This window comes from Brachyhypopomus gauderio, chromosome 21 (assembly GCF_052324685.1).
Source record: "Brachyhypopomus gauderio isolate BG-103 chromosome 21, BGAUD_0.2, whole genome shotgun sequence".
Classification (NCBI taxonomy): Eukaryota; Metazoa; Chordata; class Actinopteri; order Gymnotiformes; family Hypopomidae; genus Brachyhypopomus; species Brachyhypopomus gauderio.
In genome coordinates, this window is record NC_135231.1 from 9,061,076 (window position 1) to 9,084,816 (window position 23,741).

At 44.5% G+C, this 23,741-nt stretch overlaps 1 protein-coding gene across 2 annotated transcripts in view; it reads right to left on the bottom strand.

Moving 5' to 3' along the window:
* Positions 1-2,124: 2,124 nt before the first annotated feature.
* LOC143484716 (E3 ubiquitin-protein ligase TRIM35-like) overlaps positions 2,125-23,741 on the bottom strand; it is a 52,854-nt gene continuing 31,237 nt past the window's right edge. Inside the window, exon 7 of one of the 2 annotated variants that reach the window (XM_076983571.1) lies at positions 2,125-2,260. In XM_076983571.1, the coding sequence (XP_076839686.1) occupies positions 2,256-2,260 (5 nt within the window). In that variant the 3' untranslated portion in view covers positions 2,125-2,255. Of the gene's footprint in view, positions 2,261-19,761; positions 23,270-23,741 lie in introns of those variants that run through there. The other variant, XM_076983570.1, reaches the window with a different exon arrangement.

A 23,741-nucleotide genomic window follows, 5' to 3' on the forward strand; every position in this document is an offset into this window, starting at 1 on the left:
TTCCTTCATTTGGAACAATGCACGGGTTTTTGGTTTGCACACTTTCTATTAAACCATCCTCTTTCCCTGAGACTTGGCGTGATCGCTTCCTTTTTGAGTTGCTCACCCTGCCCGTCACAGAATAACCAGCCACCCTTCGGAAGCCGCCAGTCTCCTTTACTTTCTACTTCGTTCGTGGTCATGTCTCGTGGTGAGTGTTTGTCTACGTGCTGTGTGTTTGTCGTGTATTGTCTGAGTGTGTTGAGTCTGTCCCCACTCGTCCCGCCGTGTTTAAATGTTGTTTGTGTTAAAACCCCTAAGTCACACGGCGGTGACTAGAGCTGGGGACCAGTAGACTCCGCTCTCGCCCAGCGAAACTGCCGGTGCCTCACATTGCGCACGTCCGTTGTCCGTTATCGTCTGTATGTATGTGGGTGTGTATGTACGTTGTGTTGTGTTTTAATAACGATGCGGACGTGAGCGAGTGTGTGAGTGTGCCGTGGTGTGTGTGTTTCGTTGGTGGTGTTCGTGTGTGAATGTAGACGGGTCCACCGATGCGTGCTGCGCGCGAATCTCTCTGCTCCTTTCGCCTCGCTCACCCGATATCCCGCGGTGGCGGGGGTGAGCGACTGCGAGCCAGAGGGACGCATCGCTGTGGGCATGGCGCGCAAGCCGCTCGCGCATAGCTCTCTCTCTCCAAAGATCTACGGATCCCGTGGTGAAAACGGTGAGAGAGAGAGCTGGAGTGGGCGCGTTGCGCTCCACAGAGCGCGCGCATCGGTGGGCATCCTGTCCGTTTGTTTGTGTTCTGTCTTTGCGTGTTCGTTTTGTCCTAGAGTGTAGCGTGCTTTGTTTTATGTAATTCCTCTCTTGCACCCCTCTTCACTGTGTGTGGGGAGGGGCCCATTAGAGGTCCCGTGCCACTGGATGTGGCATGGAGGGCATCTCAGGTGCATATATGTTATATGTTGTGTTTGTGTTTTTTGTTTTGTGATTCCCCGGAGGGGCCCCCCCTAAATATGTTTTTGGGGGGGAGCTATGGGGTTCCTGAGCCACGATATGTGGCTCAGAAGGCGCTGCTCCATCGGGAGACCTGACCTGTGGGAGGGACCCCTGAGCAGGGAGGAGCCCCTGTACCCCTTTGTAGGCGGAGGATGCCTGGGGTGTATGGACAGGGTGTCTCTTAATGCCAAGAAGGGGTCCCCTCCCCCCTGGATATAAGGGGGTTCAAAGGTCAGGGTAGAGCGCGTTTTGTGTTGTGTTGTCTGTGTGCGTGTGTGTGGGATGTGTTGCAGGTCGCTCCTGGTGGTGGACTGCGGCACTCCCGGACCTAGTGGGGTCTCCAGGAGGAGACCCTCCCCTTCGAGCTTGGGCTGACCAGCGTGTCCCTGATGCGGATTGCCAGGGCCCTGGTCTCGGGCGCTCCTGGGTTGGGTGGAGGAGTCCACCTTGAGATGAGGGGCCCCGGGAGGGGTTCACTCCCCAGGAGTCTGGGGTGACCCCTAGCGAAAAGGGCAGGGGTCAGCTCCGAGCGGAGAGGTAGGTTTGGGAGGTGGTCGGTAGGAGCCGTGGCCGCACCCCAGTGTGGCGGCCTGCACACATCCACACCTGTGACGTCGGTTGGGCCATGTGCTTCCGGTCCGCACACAGCAGTGGGGCTTAAGCGGCCTAAGGCCGGTTAGGGCGCGAGGACCCTGTGACTGACCGGGGTGTGGTTATCGTCTTGTTGACGGCCCAGTCGGTCCAGGGTCCCGCCCAGGAGGCGAGCTAACCTGTCTGTCTTTTTATGTTTTCAGCTCCAGGACTGCAGGGAACGGGTCCCTGCCTTGTCTGCGTCCTGTGACGAGGAGCCTATATGTGTGTTTTGTGTTTCAGCTCAGGACGGCAGGGAACGGGTCCCTGTCTTGTCCCCGCCCTCCCGCCCCTTTGTTGTGTTTTGTGTGCTGCCGCTGTAAGCCGCACATCCGGAGGGGAGTGCGGCTTTGGTGGGGGGGTCTGTCACGTTGTGGGGGGGCCCCCTGCCGGTCGCCCCCGTTTACAGCGGCAGATGTCCTGTTTTTGGTCACGTGATGTTCGTCCCTCAGGTGGGCGGGACCCGTGATCGGTCTCACCTGAGGGTCGTTTGTTCGTCTATATATGTCTTGTCTTTGTACCAGTTGACTGCTGGTTATTATTTCCTTCATTTGGAACAATGCACGGGTTTTTTGTTTGCACACTTTCTATTAAACCATCCTCTTTCCCTGAGACTTGGCGTGATCGCTTCCTTTTTGAGTTGCTCACCCTGCCTGTCACAAGAAACATAAAAAGGAGAAGACAAAAAGGAAATGTTAGAAGAAATTAAAGTAAAATAACATAAAATGTAAAAAAGTAAACAATATAATAAAAAAGTAAATAAAACTAAAGTAAATATAAGAAGATACAATAAAATATTAAAATTAAAGATAAAAAGAAATAATTAAATAAAGTGACAAATTATAAAATAATAGACTAGAGTTTCTTAACTAAAAGCAGATCTAAACAGGAATGTTTTGAGACTGTTCTTGAAACTATTCAGGGATGAAATGCCTCTGAGCTCTTCAGGAAGAGAATTCCAGATCTTTGGGCCATAGTGGCTAAAAGCACCCTCGCCAATCTTTAATCGGCATCTAGTAATCACCAGTAGATTACTGTTTGAAGACCTCAGAGACCTGACTGGAACATATCTAACCATCATTTCACTGAGGTAAAGAGGGGCAAGACCATGAAGACATTTAAAAACCATGACTAGAACCTTAAAATCTATCCTAAAGCTGACAGGTAACCAGTGCAGTGAGTGGAGTGCAGGTGTAATATGATCTCTCTTTCTCCTGCGGGTCAGAACCCTTGCAGCCGCATTCTGAACTCTCTGTAGGTGCGAAATAGAGCTCTTTGGAAGAGCAGACAGAACAGCATTACAATAATCTAGCCTTGATGTGATAAATAGCGGATTTAAAGTCAGCTCAAGATGGCGGCCGTGAGGCTTGCCACGGTACGAGCTCTGCTCGTGATCAAGCCGGCTAGATCACGACGCCGGGCCGGTGTACTCTGCAGGTTTAGGAAGCGCCCATACCGGCCACCATTACCAGCCTTGCTCCTCACTAACCTCAGATCATTAAAAAACAAAACTGACGAACTTTACCTTCTGCTGCAAACCAATAAGGATTTCAAGGACTGCTCCGCCCTCTGCCTGACTGAGACCTGGCTGGATGGCACTGTGCCTGACCTGGCAGTAACCCCACCCGGATTCTCTCTACATTGGGCCGACAGGTCAGTTAAGCTGTCCAAGAAATCCAAAGGTGGTGGTATATGTGTTATGATAAACCAGCGCTGGTGTAACAACAATACAGAACTCAACAGTTACTGCAGTCCTCACCTGGAATATATTGCTGTCAAATGCAGACCGTACTATCTTCCCAGAGAGTTCGCCTCAGTGACTTTGATTGGTGTTTACATTCCCCGTCCACCAACGCCAATGTAGCCATCTCGGAACTGGCAACATATATAACCTCTGTGGAAAACTCACATCCTGACACGATTGTAGTTGCACTGGGTGATTTCAATCATGCCAACCTGTCTGCGGACCTTCCAAACTACATTCAACAGGTTACTTGTCCGAGTAGAGGCGCTAACACCCTCGACCACTACGTCCTGATTAGCAGTGCTTACCGGTCTTTCCCGAGGGCTCCGCTGGGGAGGTCGGACCATGCCACTCTACTGCTCATCCCAAAATACAGGCAAAAACTTAAATCCAATTATGTAAAATCAAAAACTGTCTCTTGCTGGTCCAGCTCTTGCATTAACACCTTGAGAGGCTGCTTTGAGTGCACTGATTGGGACGTATTCAGCGCAGCTGCGGCCAATCTGGACAAGCTGACGGACACAGTAACGTCATACGTCAACTTTTGTGTGGAGATGTGTATCCCCACCAAAACGGTGAAAATACACAGCAACAACAAACCTTGGTTCACAAAAGACATTCAACTCCTTCGCAAGAAAAAGAATACTGCTTTTATAGAGGGAAATAAAGAGCATTATAATACAGCTAAATATGAACTTAGAGCTGCGATTAGGAAAGCCAAATCCAAATACGCACACAGATTAGAACAGCAAATAACATCTAATGACACTAAATCAATTTGGCAAAAAATAAAAAACATGACTAGTTACAAAAAAAGGCCCTGCCCCCCACTAGACAGTAATAGAGACCTACCAGACACACTAAATAACTTCTATGGCAGATTCTAACAGCAGCCTATCCCTCCTATTCCGACTCCAGTCCCTCCACCATTACCTCAGTTTTACATTCAGGAGGAGGAAGTGAGAGCCTCTTTTAGTAAAAATAAAAAGAGGAAAGCAGCGGGCCCTGATGGAGTCACCCCAGCTGTTTTAAAACACTGTGCAGCTCAGCTAGCTCCAATTTTTACTTTTATCTTCAATTGTTCTCTCAGTCAGTGTACAGTTCCAAAATGTTTTAAGGACTCAGTTATCATCCCTGTACCAAAAACTAACAAAATATCGTGTCTTAATGATTACAGACCTATCCCTCTTACATCCGTTGTTATGAAATCATTTGAACGAATCATACTCTCACACTTGAAAGAACTTACTTCTCATCTCATGGACAATTACCAGTTTGCTTACCGGTCTAATAGATCCGTTAAAGATACAGTTAACCTGGCTCTCTACAGGATTATGCAACACCTAGAATCCCCAAACACCTATGCCCGGATATTGTTTATTGATTTCAGCTCTGCTGTCAATACTATCAACCCAGTCATCCTCTTCAATAAACTTATGGACATGGACATTGATATTAACCTATGTTACTGGATTCACAGTTTCCTGTCACAAAGAACACAGAGAGTCAGGATGGGTAGCCTCTCATCCCAACCTCTCACCCTAAGTACAGGTGCCCCCCAGGGTTGTGTTCTTTCACCATGGCTCTTTTCACTCTACTCAAACACTCTCACATCCACTCACAGTTCAGTCTCTATTCTTAAATATGCGGATGATACAACAATAATTGGACTCATCAGTAACAATAACGAATATCATTATCCAGGCATGAAAATCTGTCACCTTTCGGCGAAATTCGCCGTTTTGAAGTTGAAAAGGGTGACCTACGTGAATCGTGTAGATCCGATGAGTTTTTTGTTTGGGGGGGGTCGGGAGATAATATGTATTAATTATCATATTGACTTAATAAGAAAACGGAGCACTTCCGAAATTGGCAATTTCAATGACAGTGGCCAGCAGTTTCCGCCCAGAACCTTTATAGAGGCCAAATTGCGTTTCAATCATACGAAAGTTCTTCATTCGTGTTATTCATTTACTGCTAAAGCTGGGCAGTAATTTTTAATATTTAATATTTTAAATCGTGTACCCAGCTCCAGCTCAAACTGTACGACTAAATCGCAAGGATTAAAAGTTCACAGCTCGCGATTCATATACTCACACTATACGACCCGACGCTCTCATGCGATCTCACGAGGAGCGATTTGAATTTCAAACATGTTTGATATTCTTGTGACACTGCGATTTCTGATCGGGAGTTGGTCGTTGTTCTGTAATGGAATGTTCATGTTGTATGAGGTGTACGGACCCATTTGGGGGGGACACACTTCCGGGGTTGGAATAGTAAAAGAACGGTTAAGTCGAGTACGGTCTCTGTCATTCTTTGACGTGGAAGTTGTTATAAGTAACCCACATAAAAGTTATAGATAGACCTATAACTTAACATGGTGTCAGATTAGTGGTGGACAACAGAAAAAGAAACAGAAGACAACACGCGACTACGAAAATGACACAGCCAGCGGTAGCGGTTGCCCAGATACCTCAGTATTTTCCGCCGGGTAAATTTGACTTTACTAATCCGAGTGAGTGGCCGAAGTGGGTCAAGCGATTTAATCGCTATAGGATCGCATCAGGGCTTGATAAACAGTCACAGGAGTTTCAAGTCAACGCGTTTATGTACTCGGCGGGAGAGGAGGCTGACGATGTTTTGAATGTGCTGCCGCTGACAGAAGAGCAGAAGAAATCGTACGACTCTGTAATGGCGGCGTTCGAAAAACACTTTGTTAGCAGAAGGAATGTCATCTACGAAAGAGCCTGCTTCAACCGTCGGAACCAGCAACCGGGTGAGAGTGTGGAATCTTTTATTACTGCCGTGCACACTTTAGCGGAACATTGCCAGTTCGGGACTCTAAGGGATGAGTTGATAAGGGACAGAATAGTAGTGGGAATCCTTGATAGCAGGCTGTCGGAACGGTTACAGCTAGATGCTGAACTCACCTTAGAAAAAGCCATAACGCTGGTCAAACAAAGTGCAGCAGTAAAGAAACAACAGCCGGTGCTGAGGGGGGCCGAGTCGACAGCAGGACAGGTAGAGGCAATAACAAAGAAACAGAAGTGGCGGAAAGTTGGCTACGAGAAAAAGGACAGTACGGCAGGAGGCTGTGGCAAGTGCGGGAATATGAAAAAACATCCTTGGAAAGAATGCCCAGCTCGCGACGCCGAATGTAGAAAGTGTCACAAAAAGGGACATTACGCAAAAACATGCAGGTCAGCAAAAGGGGTACACGACATCACGCAGGGGTACATGAGAGGTGAAGAAGAGGATTTCGCTTTCCTGGGAGAACTGAGGTCAACAGGAGAGGATGAGTGGGTCGGGGTGTTGCAGTTGAACGGGGAGGAGACCGCGTTCAAGCTGGATACAGGGGCTGCGGTCACCGCGATTCCCAGCAGCACATACTCCAGCAGAGTCCACGGGGCACTGCAGCAGCCATGGAAAGTGCTTTACGGCCCAGGGCATCACAGACTAGGGGTTGAGGGGTGTTTTAAAGGGAGTCTGACGTTGAGGGGAAAAACAACTAGACAGGATGTCTATGTTGTTAATGAGCTGTCCAAGCCTCTGTTAGGCCTCCCTGCGATCATGGCTCTTAATCTGGTGCAGCGTGTCCATGCAGTGGAAGCACCGCAGAAGGACTTTAAGGCACTGTTTCCCACTGTGTTCACCGGGCTAGGGAAATTAAAGGAGCCCTACACCATCGCACTGGAGTCCGATGCCGTCCCACACGCTCTGTCTTCTCCACGCAGAGTGCCTCTCCCCCTCCGTGACAAGGTAAAGACTGAATTAGATCGAATGGTCAGCATGGGTGTTATCTCCAGGGTAACACAACCCACACCCTGGTGTGCCGGGATGGTCGTTGTGCCTAAGCCCAACGGCAAGATACGGCTGTGTGTCGACTTGACTCACCTAAACAAGTGGGTTCAGAGGGAACGACACATCCTCCCAGCCGTCGACCACACCCTGGGCATGCTGGCCGGGGCGAAAGCATTCACAAAGCTGGATGCCACCTCCGGCTTCTGGCAGATCCCGCTAGCAGAGGAAAGCAAGCCGCTGACAACCTTCATCACCCCGTTCGGGAGGTATGCGTTCAACCGTTTGCCGTTCGGGATTTCCTCTGCACCCGAACACTTTCAGCGGCGCATGTTGCAGATGCTGGAGGACTGTGCAGGCACGGTGTGTCATGCTGACGACATACTGGTGTATGGGGCCAGCAAGGCCCAGCACGACGAGAGACTCTGTCAGGTCCTAAAGAAACTCCAGGAGGAGGGTCTTACATTGAATGGGGAGAAATGTGAGTTCAGAAAGGACAGCATTTATTTCCTGGGCCACAGGGTCTCCGTGGACGGCGTGACTCCAGACCCCGAGAAGATCAAGGCTATACAAGAGATGCCGGCACCAACTGATGTTGGGGGGGTGAAGAGACTGATGGGTATGGCGAACTACCTCAGTAAGTTTCTGCCACACCTCGCGTCATACACACGCCCAATCAAAGACCTGCTGTGCGGAAAGAACGAGTGGTGCTGGGAAACACCACAGCAAGAGGCTTTCAAAAGACTCAAGATGGAGCTCAGCTCCACACAGGTGCTGGCTGCCTACTCACCGACAGCAGAGACGTGCGTGTCGGCAGACGCCTCATCCTTTGGTCTCGGGGGCGTCCTCACTCAGCGGCAGCCAGACGGAGTATGGAAACCGATTGTGTTTATCTCACGTGGTATGTCAGACACTGAAAGACACTATGCTCAGATAGAGAAGGAAGCCCTGGCAGCTACGTGGGCATGTGAGCGTCTGTCCTCCTACCTGCTGGGACTGAAATTCAGGTTGGAGACAGACCACAAGCCCCTAGTGCCATTGCTTAGCACCAAGGCTCTCGACCAACTCCCACCGAGAGTGCTGAGGTTCCGGCTGAGGCTGCTGAGGTTCTCGTTTGACATCGTACACGTGCCAGGGAAGAGCTTGATAACTGCTGACACTTTATCCAGGGCCCCAATCCGACACACCTTCACGGCGGAGGAAAAGGAGAAGGAGGCCGAGGTCAAAGTGTTCCTGGACGCCGTAACTCAGAGCCTTCCTGCCACAGAACATCGTCTGAACGAGATCGCGGCAAAGCAGCAAGCTGACCCAATCTGTGCACAGCTGATCAGGTACTGCAAGACCGAGTGGCCAGAGAGACACGCACTGCCCCTCGAACTGACCCCCTTCTGGTCTGAAAAAGACAACCTCACCTTGAATGGACAGCTGCTCCTCCGAGGTCAACGCATCGTCATCCCAGGTGAGCTGAGGGTGGAGATCTTACAGCAGCTACACACAGGGCACCAAGGGGTCGTCAAATGCCGAGCCAGGGCCCGCCAGTCAGTCTGGTGGCCGGGACTGTCGGTCCACATCAGACAGATGGTGGAGAACTGCAACGTCTGCTCACAGCATCGTGCTGAACAGAGGGAGCCACTGCTGACGACAGCAGTGCAAGAGAGACCATGGCAACGTGTCGGCTCGGACCTGTTCGTCTGGGAGAATAGCAATTACCTGCTCGTAGTGGACTATTTTTCTCGCTACATTGAAGTAGCGCACCTCAGAGAAGCTACTGCTGAGACAGTAGTGGCTGCTCTTAAGGAGGCGTTCAGTCGCCATGGGACACCAGAGACTGTCATGTCCGACAACGGGCCGCAGTACAGCAGTTCGGTGTTCCAGTCATTCGCTAGAGCATATGGGTTTGCTCATGTCACCAGCAGCCCCAGGTATCCACAGGCCAATGGCGAGGCGGAACGGGCTGTTGCCACAGTCAAGGGACTGTGGAAAGGAGGAGGCGATAAGGCAAGGGCACTGCAGATCTACCGTGCCACACCCCTGGAGAGTGGCTACTCTCCAGCCCAGCTTCTTATGGGGAGGCAGATCCGCTCTGACATTCCCCAAGTTCCAGCTGCACTTCGTCCTCGGTGGCCGAACATCAGGCAGTTCAGGAAGCGAAGGAGAACCAGCAGCGCCGGTACAACCTGCGCCACAGAGTCCGGGTCCTGCCGCAGCTGCAGTCAGGTCAAGAGGTTTGGCTGCCTAAAGAAAACAAGTATGGGACAGTGGTGCAGAATGCGTCTACACCCAGATCCTACATTGTCAACACTGATGTAGGTTCAGTTAGGCGAAACCGCACACACATGCGCCCAGTTAACGGCACACAGACTCCTTCACCGGACAGCACTAAAACGCCTGAGGTCACCCCAGAACCAGGCACACCTGCATGCACGACCACAGACACAAACAAACATACAGATACAGACACATCCAACATGTACATCACTGCATCAGGCCGGGTTTCACGCCCTCCCAGACGTCTGGATTTGTAAGAGACTTTTGGGACTAAGGAAGAGAAAAAAAAAAAAAAAAAGGAAAAAAAAGATGTTTAAAGATGTTTGGAAAAGGATATAATTGAGTAAATTTATGCTAGAGTAATGTTATACTGTTGTGGGCACTTATCGATTGATAGCTAGGGGGAAAATGGACTTTGTAAAAGGGATAACTAACTTAAGGGGGAGGTGTTCTGTAATGGAATGTTCATGTTGTATGAGGTGTACGGACCCATTTGGGGGGGACACACTTCCGGGGTTGGAATAGTAAAAGAACGGTTAAGTCGAGTACGGTCTCTGTCATTCTTTGACGTGGAAGTTGTTATAAGTAACCCACATAAAAGTTATAGATAGACCTATAACTTAACAGTCGTGAGGTGTGAATCGCTCCTCGTTTACCTGTGTAAACTATACGATGCACGACACGCGATTGAGCCGAAACTCGGCCCGATCGCAAAAATAGTCGCACGAGTGAAAAATCGGCTAAAAATGAGCCAAAAATCGCACAGTGTACGCCCAGCTTAAGCGGGACGAGAAGCATGACCTAGTGCTACACCGGGGACAAGGCAGACGAGCGTACATTTACCACTACATTTACCAGATCGTACATTTACCACTACATTTACCAGATCGTACATTTACCAGTGGATTTAATTGGGTTATTAATGGTTTCAATCGTTTTCATATTTTGCGGTAAAACAAAGTTACTGCCATTTGCTACAGCATTGAACACTGTCAGATCTAGCCACAGGCTCTTGTGATAAATAGGTAGATAGATAGGCCTATTAAGTTCGCGTCAACCCCGTGTAGTTAACGGTGACATAAAATAAGAATCAAGATTTTTTTTTTTAGTGTGTCTGTAGTTGTAACTGGTGAATCGAGGGACGGGTGAGGACATTCGCACCAGGGCTGAAAAGGTTGAAGATGAAGTTGTAAACTCTTGTCATTTGAGTCTACCCTGTGCTTTAGCCCATGTTAGAAAATAAAAACATGTGAACCTGGTATTTTTACACTCATTTTCGCCGCTGATGTATTTATTGGTTCATTAAGACGTAATGGTTTTGACTGAGCCATCTGGAATGGCGAAAACGGCCTCTCACATTTACAATCTGGCTCCATACATTGAATCCATTGACATGACAGTCAAAAAAAATTTTTTTATGGATTTTACTATATTTTACGGAGCCCGTAAGGTGACATCATGTAAAAAAATTAATAACGTGTGGCCACGACTTATTAACGCGTGGGAACGAGATACTAATGTCGCCTTTCACACGCGGCAACAAAGTTTATTTTTTCACAGCAAAGCAAGCAGATCCCAGGGATGTTCGCGAACTGACTGCCCAAGGAAGGTAAACCTGGCTTTATATAAAGTAATACTTAATTATCTTGTTCGCACGCGTTAATTATCAAGTTCGCACGCCTTAGTAAGTCGTGGCCACGCGTTATTATATTTTTTACATGATGTCACCTTACGGGCTCTGTAATATTTGGCATCACCTGTCGCTGTATCCCCGTACACCAGCAGCCACCCCCCCAAGGTCGCCGTATACTCATGACGTCACATGTCAACGCCCCCCCCCCCCCCCCCCCCCCACATGTCAACGACCCGTCGCCGTATCCCCATCCTTCAGTTTTACACAGCAATCATCCAAAGCATACTTACCTCATCCATAATAGTTTGGTACGGAAATCTGGATAAGCATTCACGAAATAAACTACAATGTATAATAGATAAATCATCCAAAATCACTGGCCACACCCTCCCATCCATAGACACACTGTATCAAAAACGCATCATACAACGAGCCAAAAAGATCACTTCAGACCCCTCTCACCCTGCATATCACTTGTTTACACGCATGCCTTCTGGAAGACGCTATAGGTCCCTACCAACAAAATCAGTCAGACTCAAAAACGGTTTCTTTCCAACTGCTGTGCGGTCACTAAATCAATGTATGATCTGAAAGAATTGTTTGTCTATGTCTGTATATTGTAGTTGTATTTATGCATTTGTTTTTTCTTTTGACACAGAGAAGTGAGTATGTTATGCTGTACCGGAAGCAAATTCCACCAACTTGTGTGGTCATTAATAATAAATGAAATGACTGAATGAAATGCATGGACAAGTTTTTCACTGTCAGCAGGAGTGAGCATATCTTGGACCTTAGCAATGTTTCGAAGGTGAAAATAAGCTGTCTTGCATGTAGTCATGATGTGTGATTTGAAGCTGAGCTCATTATCAAAGGTGACGCCCAGGTTCTTAACACATTGTCTGGCATTCAGATTCATTTGATTTAAATAGGTCTGGACATCATTCCTTTGTGAATCACTGCCAAGAACAAGAACTTCTGTCTTCTGTTTATTTAATTGCAGAAAATTGTCAGACATCCATGTCTGTATATCATCTATGCAGTCAAACAGTGAGCAAATTGATTTTAGGGCCTTAGGTTCTAGAGAAATGTAAAGTTGAGTGTCATCTGCATATTGATGATAACTAATACCATGTTTATTAATGATATGTGGTAACGGAAGCATATATAGGTTGAATAGTAACGGCCCAAGAATTGATCCTTGGGGGACGGCACAAGTTATTTTTTGACGTGTGGAGGAAGAGGTACCTAATGCTACATAGTAATCACGCCCAGTTAGGTACGATCTAAACCAATCTAAGACTAAGCCACTAAGGCCTACCTAACTCTGTAGTCAATCAAGAAGAATTTCATGATCAACCGTGTCAAAGGCGGCGCTTAAATCCAGCAGAAAAAGGACTGAGAGTTTGCCTGCATCCTTATTCAATCTCAAGTCATTTACTACCTTAACTAGGGCTGTTTCAGTGCTGTGGAGAGCTCTGAAACCAGATTGAAAAGTGTCATTTATTTGATTTACTTTTACGTAATCATTCAACTGGATTGACACAACTTTTTCAATGATTTTGCTAAGAAAGGAAAGGTTAGATATAGGTCGATAATTATTGAGAATTGTGGGATCAAGATTTCTGTTCTTTAATAGTGGTTTAACCATTGCTGTTTTAAAAAAGTTAGGGAATTCACCCAATTGCAGAGACTGATTAACAATCGTTAGAACTTCATTTGCTAATGAGCTCAGAACCTGCTTGAAAAAGCATGTAGGTAAAGGGTCCAGTTCACAAGTAGAGGATTTTAGTGATGAGATCACATCAAGTAGTGTTACCATGTCAACTTCTTGGAAATAAGACATATTAAAGTTAGGCTGAGTAACTGATATAAGGGTTGATAGTCTATTAGTGCTTGTTGCTATGTTCTGCCTTATACTAGTAATCTTGTCCATAAAAAATATTGCAAACTCATCACATTTTTCAACTGAAACAGTCTCAGGGAAGAAACAGGAGGTGGGGTTTACTAGCTGATCTATACTTCTGAACAAGACAGCCGAGTTATTATTTGATGAATTGATTAAGGTAGAGAAATAGTTTTTCATTGCTGATTTCACTTCACTGTTGTAATTGTGCAATGTTGTTTTATAAATATCAAAATGTACTTGCAATTTTGACCTTCGCCAACGTCTCTCAGCCTGCCTACAATCTTGCCTAAATTTTACAATAGAAGGAGTGTTTCTCCAGGGCATCTTAATTTTACCAGAGATAATTTTAGTTACCTTTGGTGCCACAGCATCAATACAGTTCTTAACTCTGTGTGTGAATGTTTCAACTAGCTCATTCCCATTTTCTGAGAGAGGAGGGAGGGACTGTATCATGTCTGTGAAGGCCACGGCACTGCCAGCACTGAGATAACGCTTGGTTATTGTGCGCTTTTCACTGAGTGTTCTAGTAGATAATGACATATTGAAAAATACACCAAAATGGTCTGAGATTGCAACATCAATAATTTCAGTATTATTAACCTCTATGCTTTTAGAAATGATCAAATCTAAAATGTGGCCATGCTTATGAGTTGGGCCTGATACATGCTGTATGAGATCAAAAGAGTTTAGCATCCTCATGAACTCTGAAGTGATTGGATTTGTGGATATATCCATGTGAATATTAAAATCCCCAGCAATTAAAACATTATCAAAATCAATTAAAATCCTTGAAAGCATTTCTTCAAAATCTTCAAGAAAGTCTGCATGTAGTCTGGGAGGATGATAGATAACAATCAAAAGAACTGAATAAGTACTGTTGAGTTGTACTGCCAGATATTCAAACGTTGGATGTTTCCCTAATGAGATCTGCTTACAGCGGAATGCTTTATGGTAAAAACATGTAACACCACCACCTCTCTTATTTACTCTAGAGACATTAAAATAGTTAAAGTCAGGAGGCGAAGCCTCATTTAGCACTATTGCTCCATTGCTATCAAGCCAAGTCTCTGTTAGAAAAAGAAAGTCCAGACAATAATCTTCAATTAATTTAGCTATTATAAAAGACTTGTTTGTGAGTGAGCGGACGTTTAGTAAGGAGACTTTGAAGACTTGATGTGTTTGATCGGCATCGCTTACATCACTTGTGCATTTCACTGGGATCAAATTTTGTTTGTTACAATGTTTTGTGCCCTTGTGTTTTCTTCTGATTACATTTTTATTTCGATTCTGAGAGCCATACCACCGGCTATTTAAAATAACTGGAATGTAACTCTGACTAGGAGCATGGGTTCCAGTGTGTCAGACCTGAGTCACTGAGCGTGCAGGAGAAGTAGTTGAGTTCCTACAAGACTGCAGACTTTAGTGTTGCAGAACCTCTTCAATCTCCTGGAGTTTACCTCTGAGACTGTGGACAGATTCTCTGACAGGAGATGGTAGGCTCCTGGCTCCTTGACTGACATTACTGACGTTACTGCTGGCGGTTGGGTGCAGGTTCCGCATGTGAGTGATTCCATACATCCACAAGCATTTGAGTCCCACCCCTGTTAGGGTGAAGCTGATCCGGTTTAAAAAGCTCAGGACGCCTCCAAAAGATGTTGAAATTGTCAATGAAGTTTACCTTCCAATGTGCACAGGCTGTAGTGAGCCAGCTGTTTAGAGCCAGCAGTCTGGTAAAGTGACCACTGCCTCGACGTGCAGTTGGTATCGGTCCAGAAATGAACACTTCACACTGGGAAAACTCCAGAATGTCGAGCAGATGGTTAAAATCCTGTTTCAGAATCTCAGACTGTTGTTTGTAAACATCGCTAGAGCCGACATGCACAATCAGTCTTTCCATAGCTGGATGGTCCTGCAATATGCGTGGAATCATGGGTATCACTTCACAGACAGTAACACGAGGAAAGCAAAAGGCCTTAATACTGTTGCTCCATACATCTCTGATGACTGAGTCCCCAATTAGCAGCGTTTTGGGCTGTGGCGGTGTTCCTCGTCTCCTTTCACCGCTAATGCCTCGGCGGCTAACATGGTTAGCATCCCGATGGCCAACATGGTTAGCACCCCGATTGCTAACATGGTTAGCATCCCGATGGCAAACCCTATTAGCATGCTCATTAGTTAGCCGTCGACTGGCACGGATTTCAGGCTGGCGGTTGGGACGACTCTTAGCATGTGTTGCGTTTTCTTGAACGTGTTCTTCACTTTCCATCTCGTTTAGGAGTAGATTTTCTTTCTCAATAAACCAATAAAGATGTTAATGAAGATCATTTGGACACTCTTCAAGTTGTAGTGTATTTATTTCTCAATTTTCAAAATGAACACCAGTCCGCCTTTTTAACAGATGAATACGCACAAAAAAAACTTTATTTTCTGTAGTGTCCTTACGTGTCAAAATAAAAGTGCTTAATAAGATGGGACTATATTGCATACAAGTGGAGACATTATTGTCTGACAAGAACAACAATAAAATAACCATAAATAATACACTTATGAGAACATAACCTAACACCCCCCCTTGTTCTCATCTTTACAATCCCATACATACAATTTACTGTAACTAATTTCCAAACAGGATATTCTTAAACTGAAGGATCCTAACTTTTGTTACAGATTTTGTCAGTATGTCTGCGACCATGTTTTCTGTAGGACAGTACTTAATATTTATTTTTCCTGTCCTCAACACATCACGGATAAAGTGGTATTTCACATCAATGTGTTTGCACCTTGACCTATGCACTGGATTTTTGCTCAGTGCTATTGCTCCTTGATTGTCACCATAAATTGTTGTACAGTTGTACACATTTGAATCCAAGTCATTCATTACCTGCATTAGGTATAAGCTTTCCTGAGTTGTGTTTGCTAAACCGATATATTCAGCCTCACAAGTCGACAGTGCCACTGTCGGTTGTTTCTTGGACTTCCAAGAAATAGCAGGACCTTGTTTTGTCAAGCTAAAGCAGTATCCAGTGGTACTACGTCTGTCCTCTACTGAGGATGCCCAGTCAGAATCACTAAATGCTAACAGACTTAAGCTTTCATCTGATTTCTTGAAACACAGCTTGTAGTGGGAGGTACCTTTCAAGTATCTTAGAACATGTTTGGCTGCTACTAAGTCCTGTACTCTAGGTCTTGCTAAGGATTGTGACAGTTTGCTGACAATCCAGCTGATGTCAGGTCTGGTGCAAGTCATTGCATAGATCAAGCTTCCAATAATTTCTCTGTAATCTTTGGGATTTTCTAACTCCGTGTTTTCTTCCACATTTTTGTTATACTCCATTTTTAACTCATTTGGTGTAGCCCTAGGCTTACAGTCAGACATCCCAAATCTTTCCAGCATTTTTACAATGTACTTTTCTTGGCTCATTTTAATTTCTCGTTCTTTCTGTTCAAACTGTATACCCAGAAAATTTGATATTTTTCCAAGGTCTTTCATGTTGAATTGGGATTACATTGTTTCCTTAAAGCTGTTCAGCTGATTCTCACTGCTTGCTGAAATGATCAAGTCGTCTATCCAGATGATCACTATGATTTTGTCATTTTCAATTTGTTTCTTATACACACAGTGATCGACCTGATTTCTCTCAAAATTATTCTGTTCTAGATGGTCGTTTAAGAGTTTGTACCAATTCCTCCCAGACTGTTTGAGGCCATATAGGGACTTTTTTAATTTGCACACTAATTTTCCACCTGTTTTTGATAACTCTTCGAAACCCTCTGGTTGATCTAAGTATATCTCTTCTTCAATGGGGGCATATGCTGTTAAATAATACATAAATATGCTGTTTTCACATCTATCTGATGTACAGACAAATCATTCTGTACAGCTATCTGCATTAGTGCGCGCACTGAAGTGAGGTTTGCTGTAGGAGCAAATGTTTCATGGTAGTCTATTCCTTCTGTTTGTTTGTACCCTTTTGCAACATATCTAGCTTTGAAAATTTTGCCTGTATCTGCATTTTCCTTTAAAGCATAGACCCACCTTCCCCCTACTGTGTTTTTGTGCTTTGGCAATGTCACGAGGTCAAATGTGTCATTTTCTTTGAGTGAGGACATCTCTTCCTTCATAGCCTGTTCCCACCTAGATGCTTCAGGTGACATGATCGCTTCCCTATATGTTTGGGGGAGTCCAAACACTGCCCTGTAACAAGAATCAACATTTGTAATGGTCATTTTATCTTTGGAGCATGTTACATAATCTTCCAAGTATCTTGGGGCTCTACTTTCCCTTTCTGAATGGTGTCTTTGTTGTGTTTCTGTTGATGTCCCTGCAGTATTTTCATCATTGTCATTCATTTCTGTCTCTGTGTGATCATCCTCTTTTGATTCGTTTTTGTCACTTGTTTTTGGGATCTCCCTATCTTCATCTATGACCTGGCTCTCACTTTGTGATTTCTCATTTTTGTTTTCACTATCACATATTCTCTGTGTGTTTTTGGAGTTCATAGTCATCATCATCAGTTTGGGTCTGTTGTTCCACACTGTTCTTTGTGATGAACTTCACCAATCTGTGTTTTGAGATCTTTCTGGTTTGAGTGTTGTAAACCAGATACGCAGGACTGTTCCTGCTATAGCCTACAAATATTCCCTTGTCACCTCTTGAATCCAATTTGCTATGGTCATGTCTGTATGCATAGCAGTCAGACCCAAAAATCCACATTTTTGAAAGGTCTGGTTTCTTTTCTGTTAACATGAAGTATGGGGTATTTTGTGTTCTGTCACTAAAACACTGATTTCGAATGTGTGCTGCAGTTTGGACGGCGTAAGGCCAGAGTGTTTTTGGTAACCCCTTCTCTAGTAAAAGGCACCTTCCCATTTCAAAAATGGTTCGCCATTGTCTCTCTGCTGTACCATTCTGATGCGGGGAGTAAGGCGATGACGTCTCATGCCTTATCCCTCTCCCTCGCAGTAGTGACTGGAATTCATTTCCTGTGTACTCCGTGCCATTATCTGATCTGATGCATTTAACTATACCATAGGGTGCTGTGTCTGCAAGGAATTTTTCTGTGGCTACAGTAGTGTCACTTTTATTCTTAAGGAAGTAAACAGACACGACACCAGAAAAGTCATCTGTGAACGACACTGCATATTTGAACCCCTCATGAGACGTTGGCTCAATGGGGCCAGCTAAATCTGTGTGCACAAGCTCTAGAATTTTAGTAGCTTTTGAATCAGGCTTCCTGTTTCTAGTGTTTGTGAATTTTCCCTCAGTGCATACATTACAGTCTAGCTTCTTATTACCAGTGATTTTCATACCTTCTACCACTTTAGGTAATTTTAGCACATCAACATTGCAGTGCCCCATTATTTCATGCCACGTCTTAACATCACAATCTAGATTGACCTTATCTGGGGACATCATATCATTAACAGAGGCACCGACATGGTGTTTGAGGTGGTTTACCGTTTTCAGGTAGTACAGCCGCTCATGCACTTCAATGTTGAACACTCTTCCATTTCTGTTTATCAGTTCATTCTGTCCCTCTTTGAAGATCACCTTGGCCCCATCATTGGTAGCTGCTTGCACAGAGATGATGCTCTGGGGGTATGTTGGTATGAACAGGGCCTTCTTCAGGGTGACTGTGACGCCTCTTCCTCGCACGTCCTGCAGCAGCACCTCTGCGTCTCCTCTCCTCAATGCGACGTTGTTCATTCTAGTTCCATCAGCCAGTTCCATGTAGTGGGAGCTTGGGTTGAAGTCCTCTTCGAGTTGTGTGAAACAGTTTATGTCTGTTAGGATGTGGGAGGTTGCTCCACAGTCCACCATCAGTCCATGTTTCTTGATGTTCTCTGGAAAGGTTGTGTGACTGACAGTAAACACAAAAGTTTGTTCTTCTTTGTCAGGTTTTTGTCTTTCAGCTGTTTGTTTCGCGTCATCTTTGTGTTGGTCTCTATTTCTGCACGTCTCGTCACTGTGTGTAGAACTTTTATGGTAACTACACCAGTTGCTACGGTCCTGTCTTTCTGCTGTTTGTTTCGCCTCGTCTTTGAATTTCTCCCTTCTTCTGCAGGTCTCGTCACTGTGCGTTGAACTCTTGTGGTAGCTGCACCACTTTGACGCCCCTTTCTGTCGGCAGTCGCGAGCTACGTGACCTCGGTTTCCACATCCATAGCAGGTGACGGTGGAGACGTCCACTTTCATCACATTGTCAGCTTTGGTTTTACCTTCAAACTTCTCTGTTTCTTCGTAGCTTCGTAGTTTGCTTTTGAACTGTGTAAATGTGATTTGTTCACTACTCTGTGCTATATGAATGGCGAAAGGTTTGTAGGATTCTGGCAAGCCCTTTAGAATCATTGCTATAATTAGTCCATCACTGATAACTTCTTTCGCATTTCTTAGGGAAGTCACTGTTTTCTCAGCTCTGATAATGTAGTCTGTCACCATCTCGTTGTCAGCTTTCTTTAACAAGGTTAATTCCGTGTACAGGGCTATGATTCTGGGCTTACCTTCGCTGGCGTAATGACCCCGTAGTATCTGTAGAGCCTTTCTGCCGTTATTTGTAGCATCATGCATGACGAGAGAGAAACTCTTATCATCAAGGAACTGAATCAATTCAGCGTAACATTCTTTTCTTCGTCAACATTTTCTTCTTCGGACATTATGGTGTTTTTCAAACCTAGCATCCTTAAATGTCCAAGGAATTTTACTTCCCACAGTTCGTATTTGTTTTCGTCTCCGTTGAAAACTAACCTTTCCCATTTCCCGCCTGTTGATTTGGCTCGCCTGGGCCCATAACCTGTTGCGTTTTCTTGAATGTGTTCTTCACTTTCCATCTCGGTTAGGAGTGGATTTTCTTTCTCAATAAACCAATAAAGATGTTAATGAAGATCATTTGGACACTCTTCAAGTTGTAGTGTATTTATTTCTCAATTTTCACTACAGAGCAGCAGCAGGACAAGTGAACAGCAGTCCGCCTTTTTAACAGATGAATACACACACAAAAAACTTTATTTTCTGTAGTGTCCTTACGTGTCAAAATAAAAGTGCTTAATAAGATGGGACTATATTGCATACAAGTGGAGACATTATTGTCTGACAAGAACAACAATAATAAAATAACCATAAATAATACACTTATGAGAACATACCCTAACACGAGGGTTTGTGTTAATCACCTATTTAATGTGCGTTCACGCAGTGTCTTGTGCTCGTCTTTGTCTAAAGTTTCGTGTCAGCGTGAGTGTGGTTGTGTTCTGCTCGCTTTCACGTCAGAGTCCTATAAACGTTCCATGTTCACCGTGACCGTTGTGGTGCTTGTCTCCTCATTCCACGCGTCACAGAAATATATTTGATCCTTCCTCTTGTGTAGATTTCTGTTTCTACCTCTTGTTAACTGGTCGGTTTTGACCCATTACTCATGGGTTAAAGTTCTCCGTCACTACGACGGATTTCCGTCATTTGGTTTTTTGGGGGGAAAAATCCGTCAAATCATAATAAACCACACATCTGTTTTGAGGAAATATGATCCTCTCACTGGATCGTCAACGCTCGATGGATGATGGCGGTGTCACTTGATTGACTTGAGGGTCATCACGCCTTCAGATTTTTGGACTTCTGAAAAGTGACCTCCCTCCTGCCTGGCTGGATTATACTTTCGCGAGTGACCGTAGCGCGCGACTCCGCACAAGAGTGCTGGAATTTAGGCTGAAGTACTTGAACATGCTTGAAATTGTAACTACTTCGTTTCACAACAAATATCTGTCTGGCTGAAGAGTTCTCCTGTATTACGTTAAACATGAGAGAACGTGAAGACGTTAAGATTGGGCGTTTTGAAAATAAACAACCATTAAATAATGTGATTTAAAAAAGCGAATAATTTCGAGTATATCTATAAATATTTAACTGTATTAAGTTTAACGTGCTGGGAACTATTGAAATGGACCTTGAAAGTGACGTACAAGTGTAAAGGTGTATAAACCCCACAGACATGACGCGCGTTGTCGATTCGCGTTGTCAGTAATTGCTGGCAATGTCTTTTGCTAGGAAAGATTTTCAGTCAAATGAAAATTTCTTGCTTTAACCCATGCCATTACTCAAATCAGCCATTATATACCCTAAAAACAAATTATTCATCATCCTTTTGGTTTCTGACCTCTTGATTATGTTGTTGGGTTTCCTTAATGTTTTGGTTTTATGTTTGTTGTGGCCCATTGGGTCTTTCTACTGACAACATTCACAACAGTACACACAACTCTAAACTGATTTGTTCTTACATGTCTGGAAATGTCTGTCTTTCCTTGTTTTGTTAAAAAGACAAAGACAGAAGCTCCTAACTGAAGATAAAATGGTTGGAGGAAGAGCTGGTGTGGGCTGTTGGTATATAGTGTAGTGTGTTTATGGTTTCAGTGTTGCCAATTATTATTGTTTAATAATTATACCTGGGTCGAAACCTAATAGCTGAAAGGTCAATTTTGTTTAAATGGAAGTTCCTGACAAAGTCAAAAAGTCTTGATGCAATAAACAAATTCATGTTGTATATTTCTGTATTTAAAACCTACAAACTAGTCAGTCACGACTAGCACTACAGAAAGGTTAATTTTTTTTCCAAAATATACCAAATATTTCACTCAATGTGAAACATCATATCTTAGACACCAAATCACAGCTCATGGTCCACATATGAATGAAGTAAATTTTAAACAGATCAGATAATTTCACTTCATCAGATCATCCACAGTGAGTAATGAACTGGAAGTGGAAGTTTACACTGACCTCATCATTATTAGTTACTGGTGCAGGTCTACACTACAGAGACGGGATTGTTGTCCTGTTTAGTGTCAGCACAAGTGAAGAACACAACACATCAGGTATTTACAAAATCAAGAATCAACTGTTACAAAGCCGTTCATCAGTAATGAGGAGCAGTTTACTCCTAAGAGAAAAGAATATTTAATTGTGTTAATCTGAAATGTCCAAAATGTTTTGCAGTAGGGGCAGGGGTACATTTTCACCTCATCCGATTGGACTTGTATATCAGGTCTGACTGACCTCAGTAATGTCTACAGCATCCTGCCCTGTCAGTATTGATGCATATAAACATGCACTGTGAGTTTGGTGTGATTTGTTTATGTGAGTCTACTGTAATATAAAAGTTTTAGGTCCATTTAGGTCCTGATTATAATTCCACACTATCTAAATGTAACTTTAATTCAGATTTCTAAACAAAGATTCTCTATACTTATAGTCAGAGAGAAAAGTGAACCCTTTGGTTTCTACATTAATAAAATACACAAATCCAGGTAATAACAAAGGGTTCAGGTCCTGTTTCTTGTAACTGTAGTTGTGGCGTCCTGTCCCCTCCCTAGAAGTCTCAATATTGCAGGACATCTATCAGCCAGGGAGGGTGAGGACCAACACCTGCGTCCTCTGACATGAAGAATCCAGACACTCCAACTGTACAAGCGTCTGCTCACAGAGTCACAACAGCTGAACGTGGAGGAGAGATCACTAGGGTGTTACTGCTAGCGGGTTCATTGCTTGTGTGCATTGAGCTGTTTTGTCTTTGTGATGAAGAATAATGATTAAGAATAATGTCTCATTTACACCCACGTCTCCATCCCTCCCTGCTGACAGAACATGAAATATGAAAGAAAATCATTTAAACTATTACATCAGCATTTTACAGTCTAATGGATAGATTCCATAACATAAATGCCTCCTAATGTGGTATTTAAATAGATCTATAATCTATTATCCATTCACTAAGTGTATGAAGATTAATTCAAGGCATACATTTTACTGATACCTCTGCTGGCAAGATCCTCATACGGAAGGAAGTGAAACAATAGAATAAAGGGAAAACAGTGTCATTAAAAGTGTGTGTTATAGTGCGCAGGTGTGAACTGGTTAGAAGATCAGTGAATGTCACTTTCCCCCTGTCCCAGTCCAGCTGAACTCTGACCCTCTGCAGTTTCCCTGTAGGTGGGAGGGATTTACCTGTCTGTCCTGGGCTGAGTGTGTAGTATTTACCAGAGAGGTTATGGTAGCCCAGACTACACATTGAACCCCAGCAAGAATATCCTTTAGACACCATAATTACACCCAGTGCCCAGTCATCTTCATCTCCAACAACAACATCCCAGCAGTGTGTCCCTGAGTTAAAGCCCTCAGACCCCAGGACATAGGCTCGGCCATAAAATCTCTCTGGATTTTCAGGAAGCAGTGATCTCTGTAGTGCGTAATCTACAGTAGTGAGATCATCAGACAGGTGGAGGTTTGGATGTGCAGTGTTGGGGTCCAGAGTAACAGGGTCTGAGGAGAGAGAACAGAATGAATCATCATGTTCTTCATGTGTTTATGTGATGAGGTCACATCTGTATCGAGGCAGATACAAAACAGTACAGAGGTAACAGAAGAGTGTGGCAAAGGCAAGGTTTGAGAAACAAGGTAGAGATCATACACTAGAGATGGAATCGCTTGGTATGCAAACACTGAAGGAATGGCAATACTTCACAGTGTGCATGACGGCTTGGCGGGTTTAAATATGCCTGTCAATCAATCATGATGAAAAACAGCTGAGCTGTCTAAAACTCTGGGGAGTCTGACCTCTGGTGGCGAGACCGGGGAGTGCAAGACCTGACAACATCTACAGACTGCAGTAGAGGTGGACGATACTGGGAATTGTGGTATTGATCCGATACCAAGTAAATACAGGGCCAGTATACCGATACCGATACTTTTTAATCGATCATAGATCCAAAGGATCTAGGATACAATTTCTCCA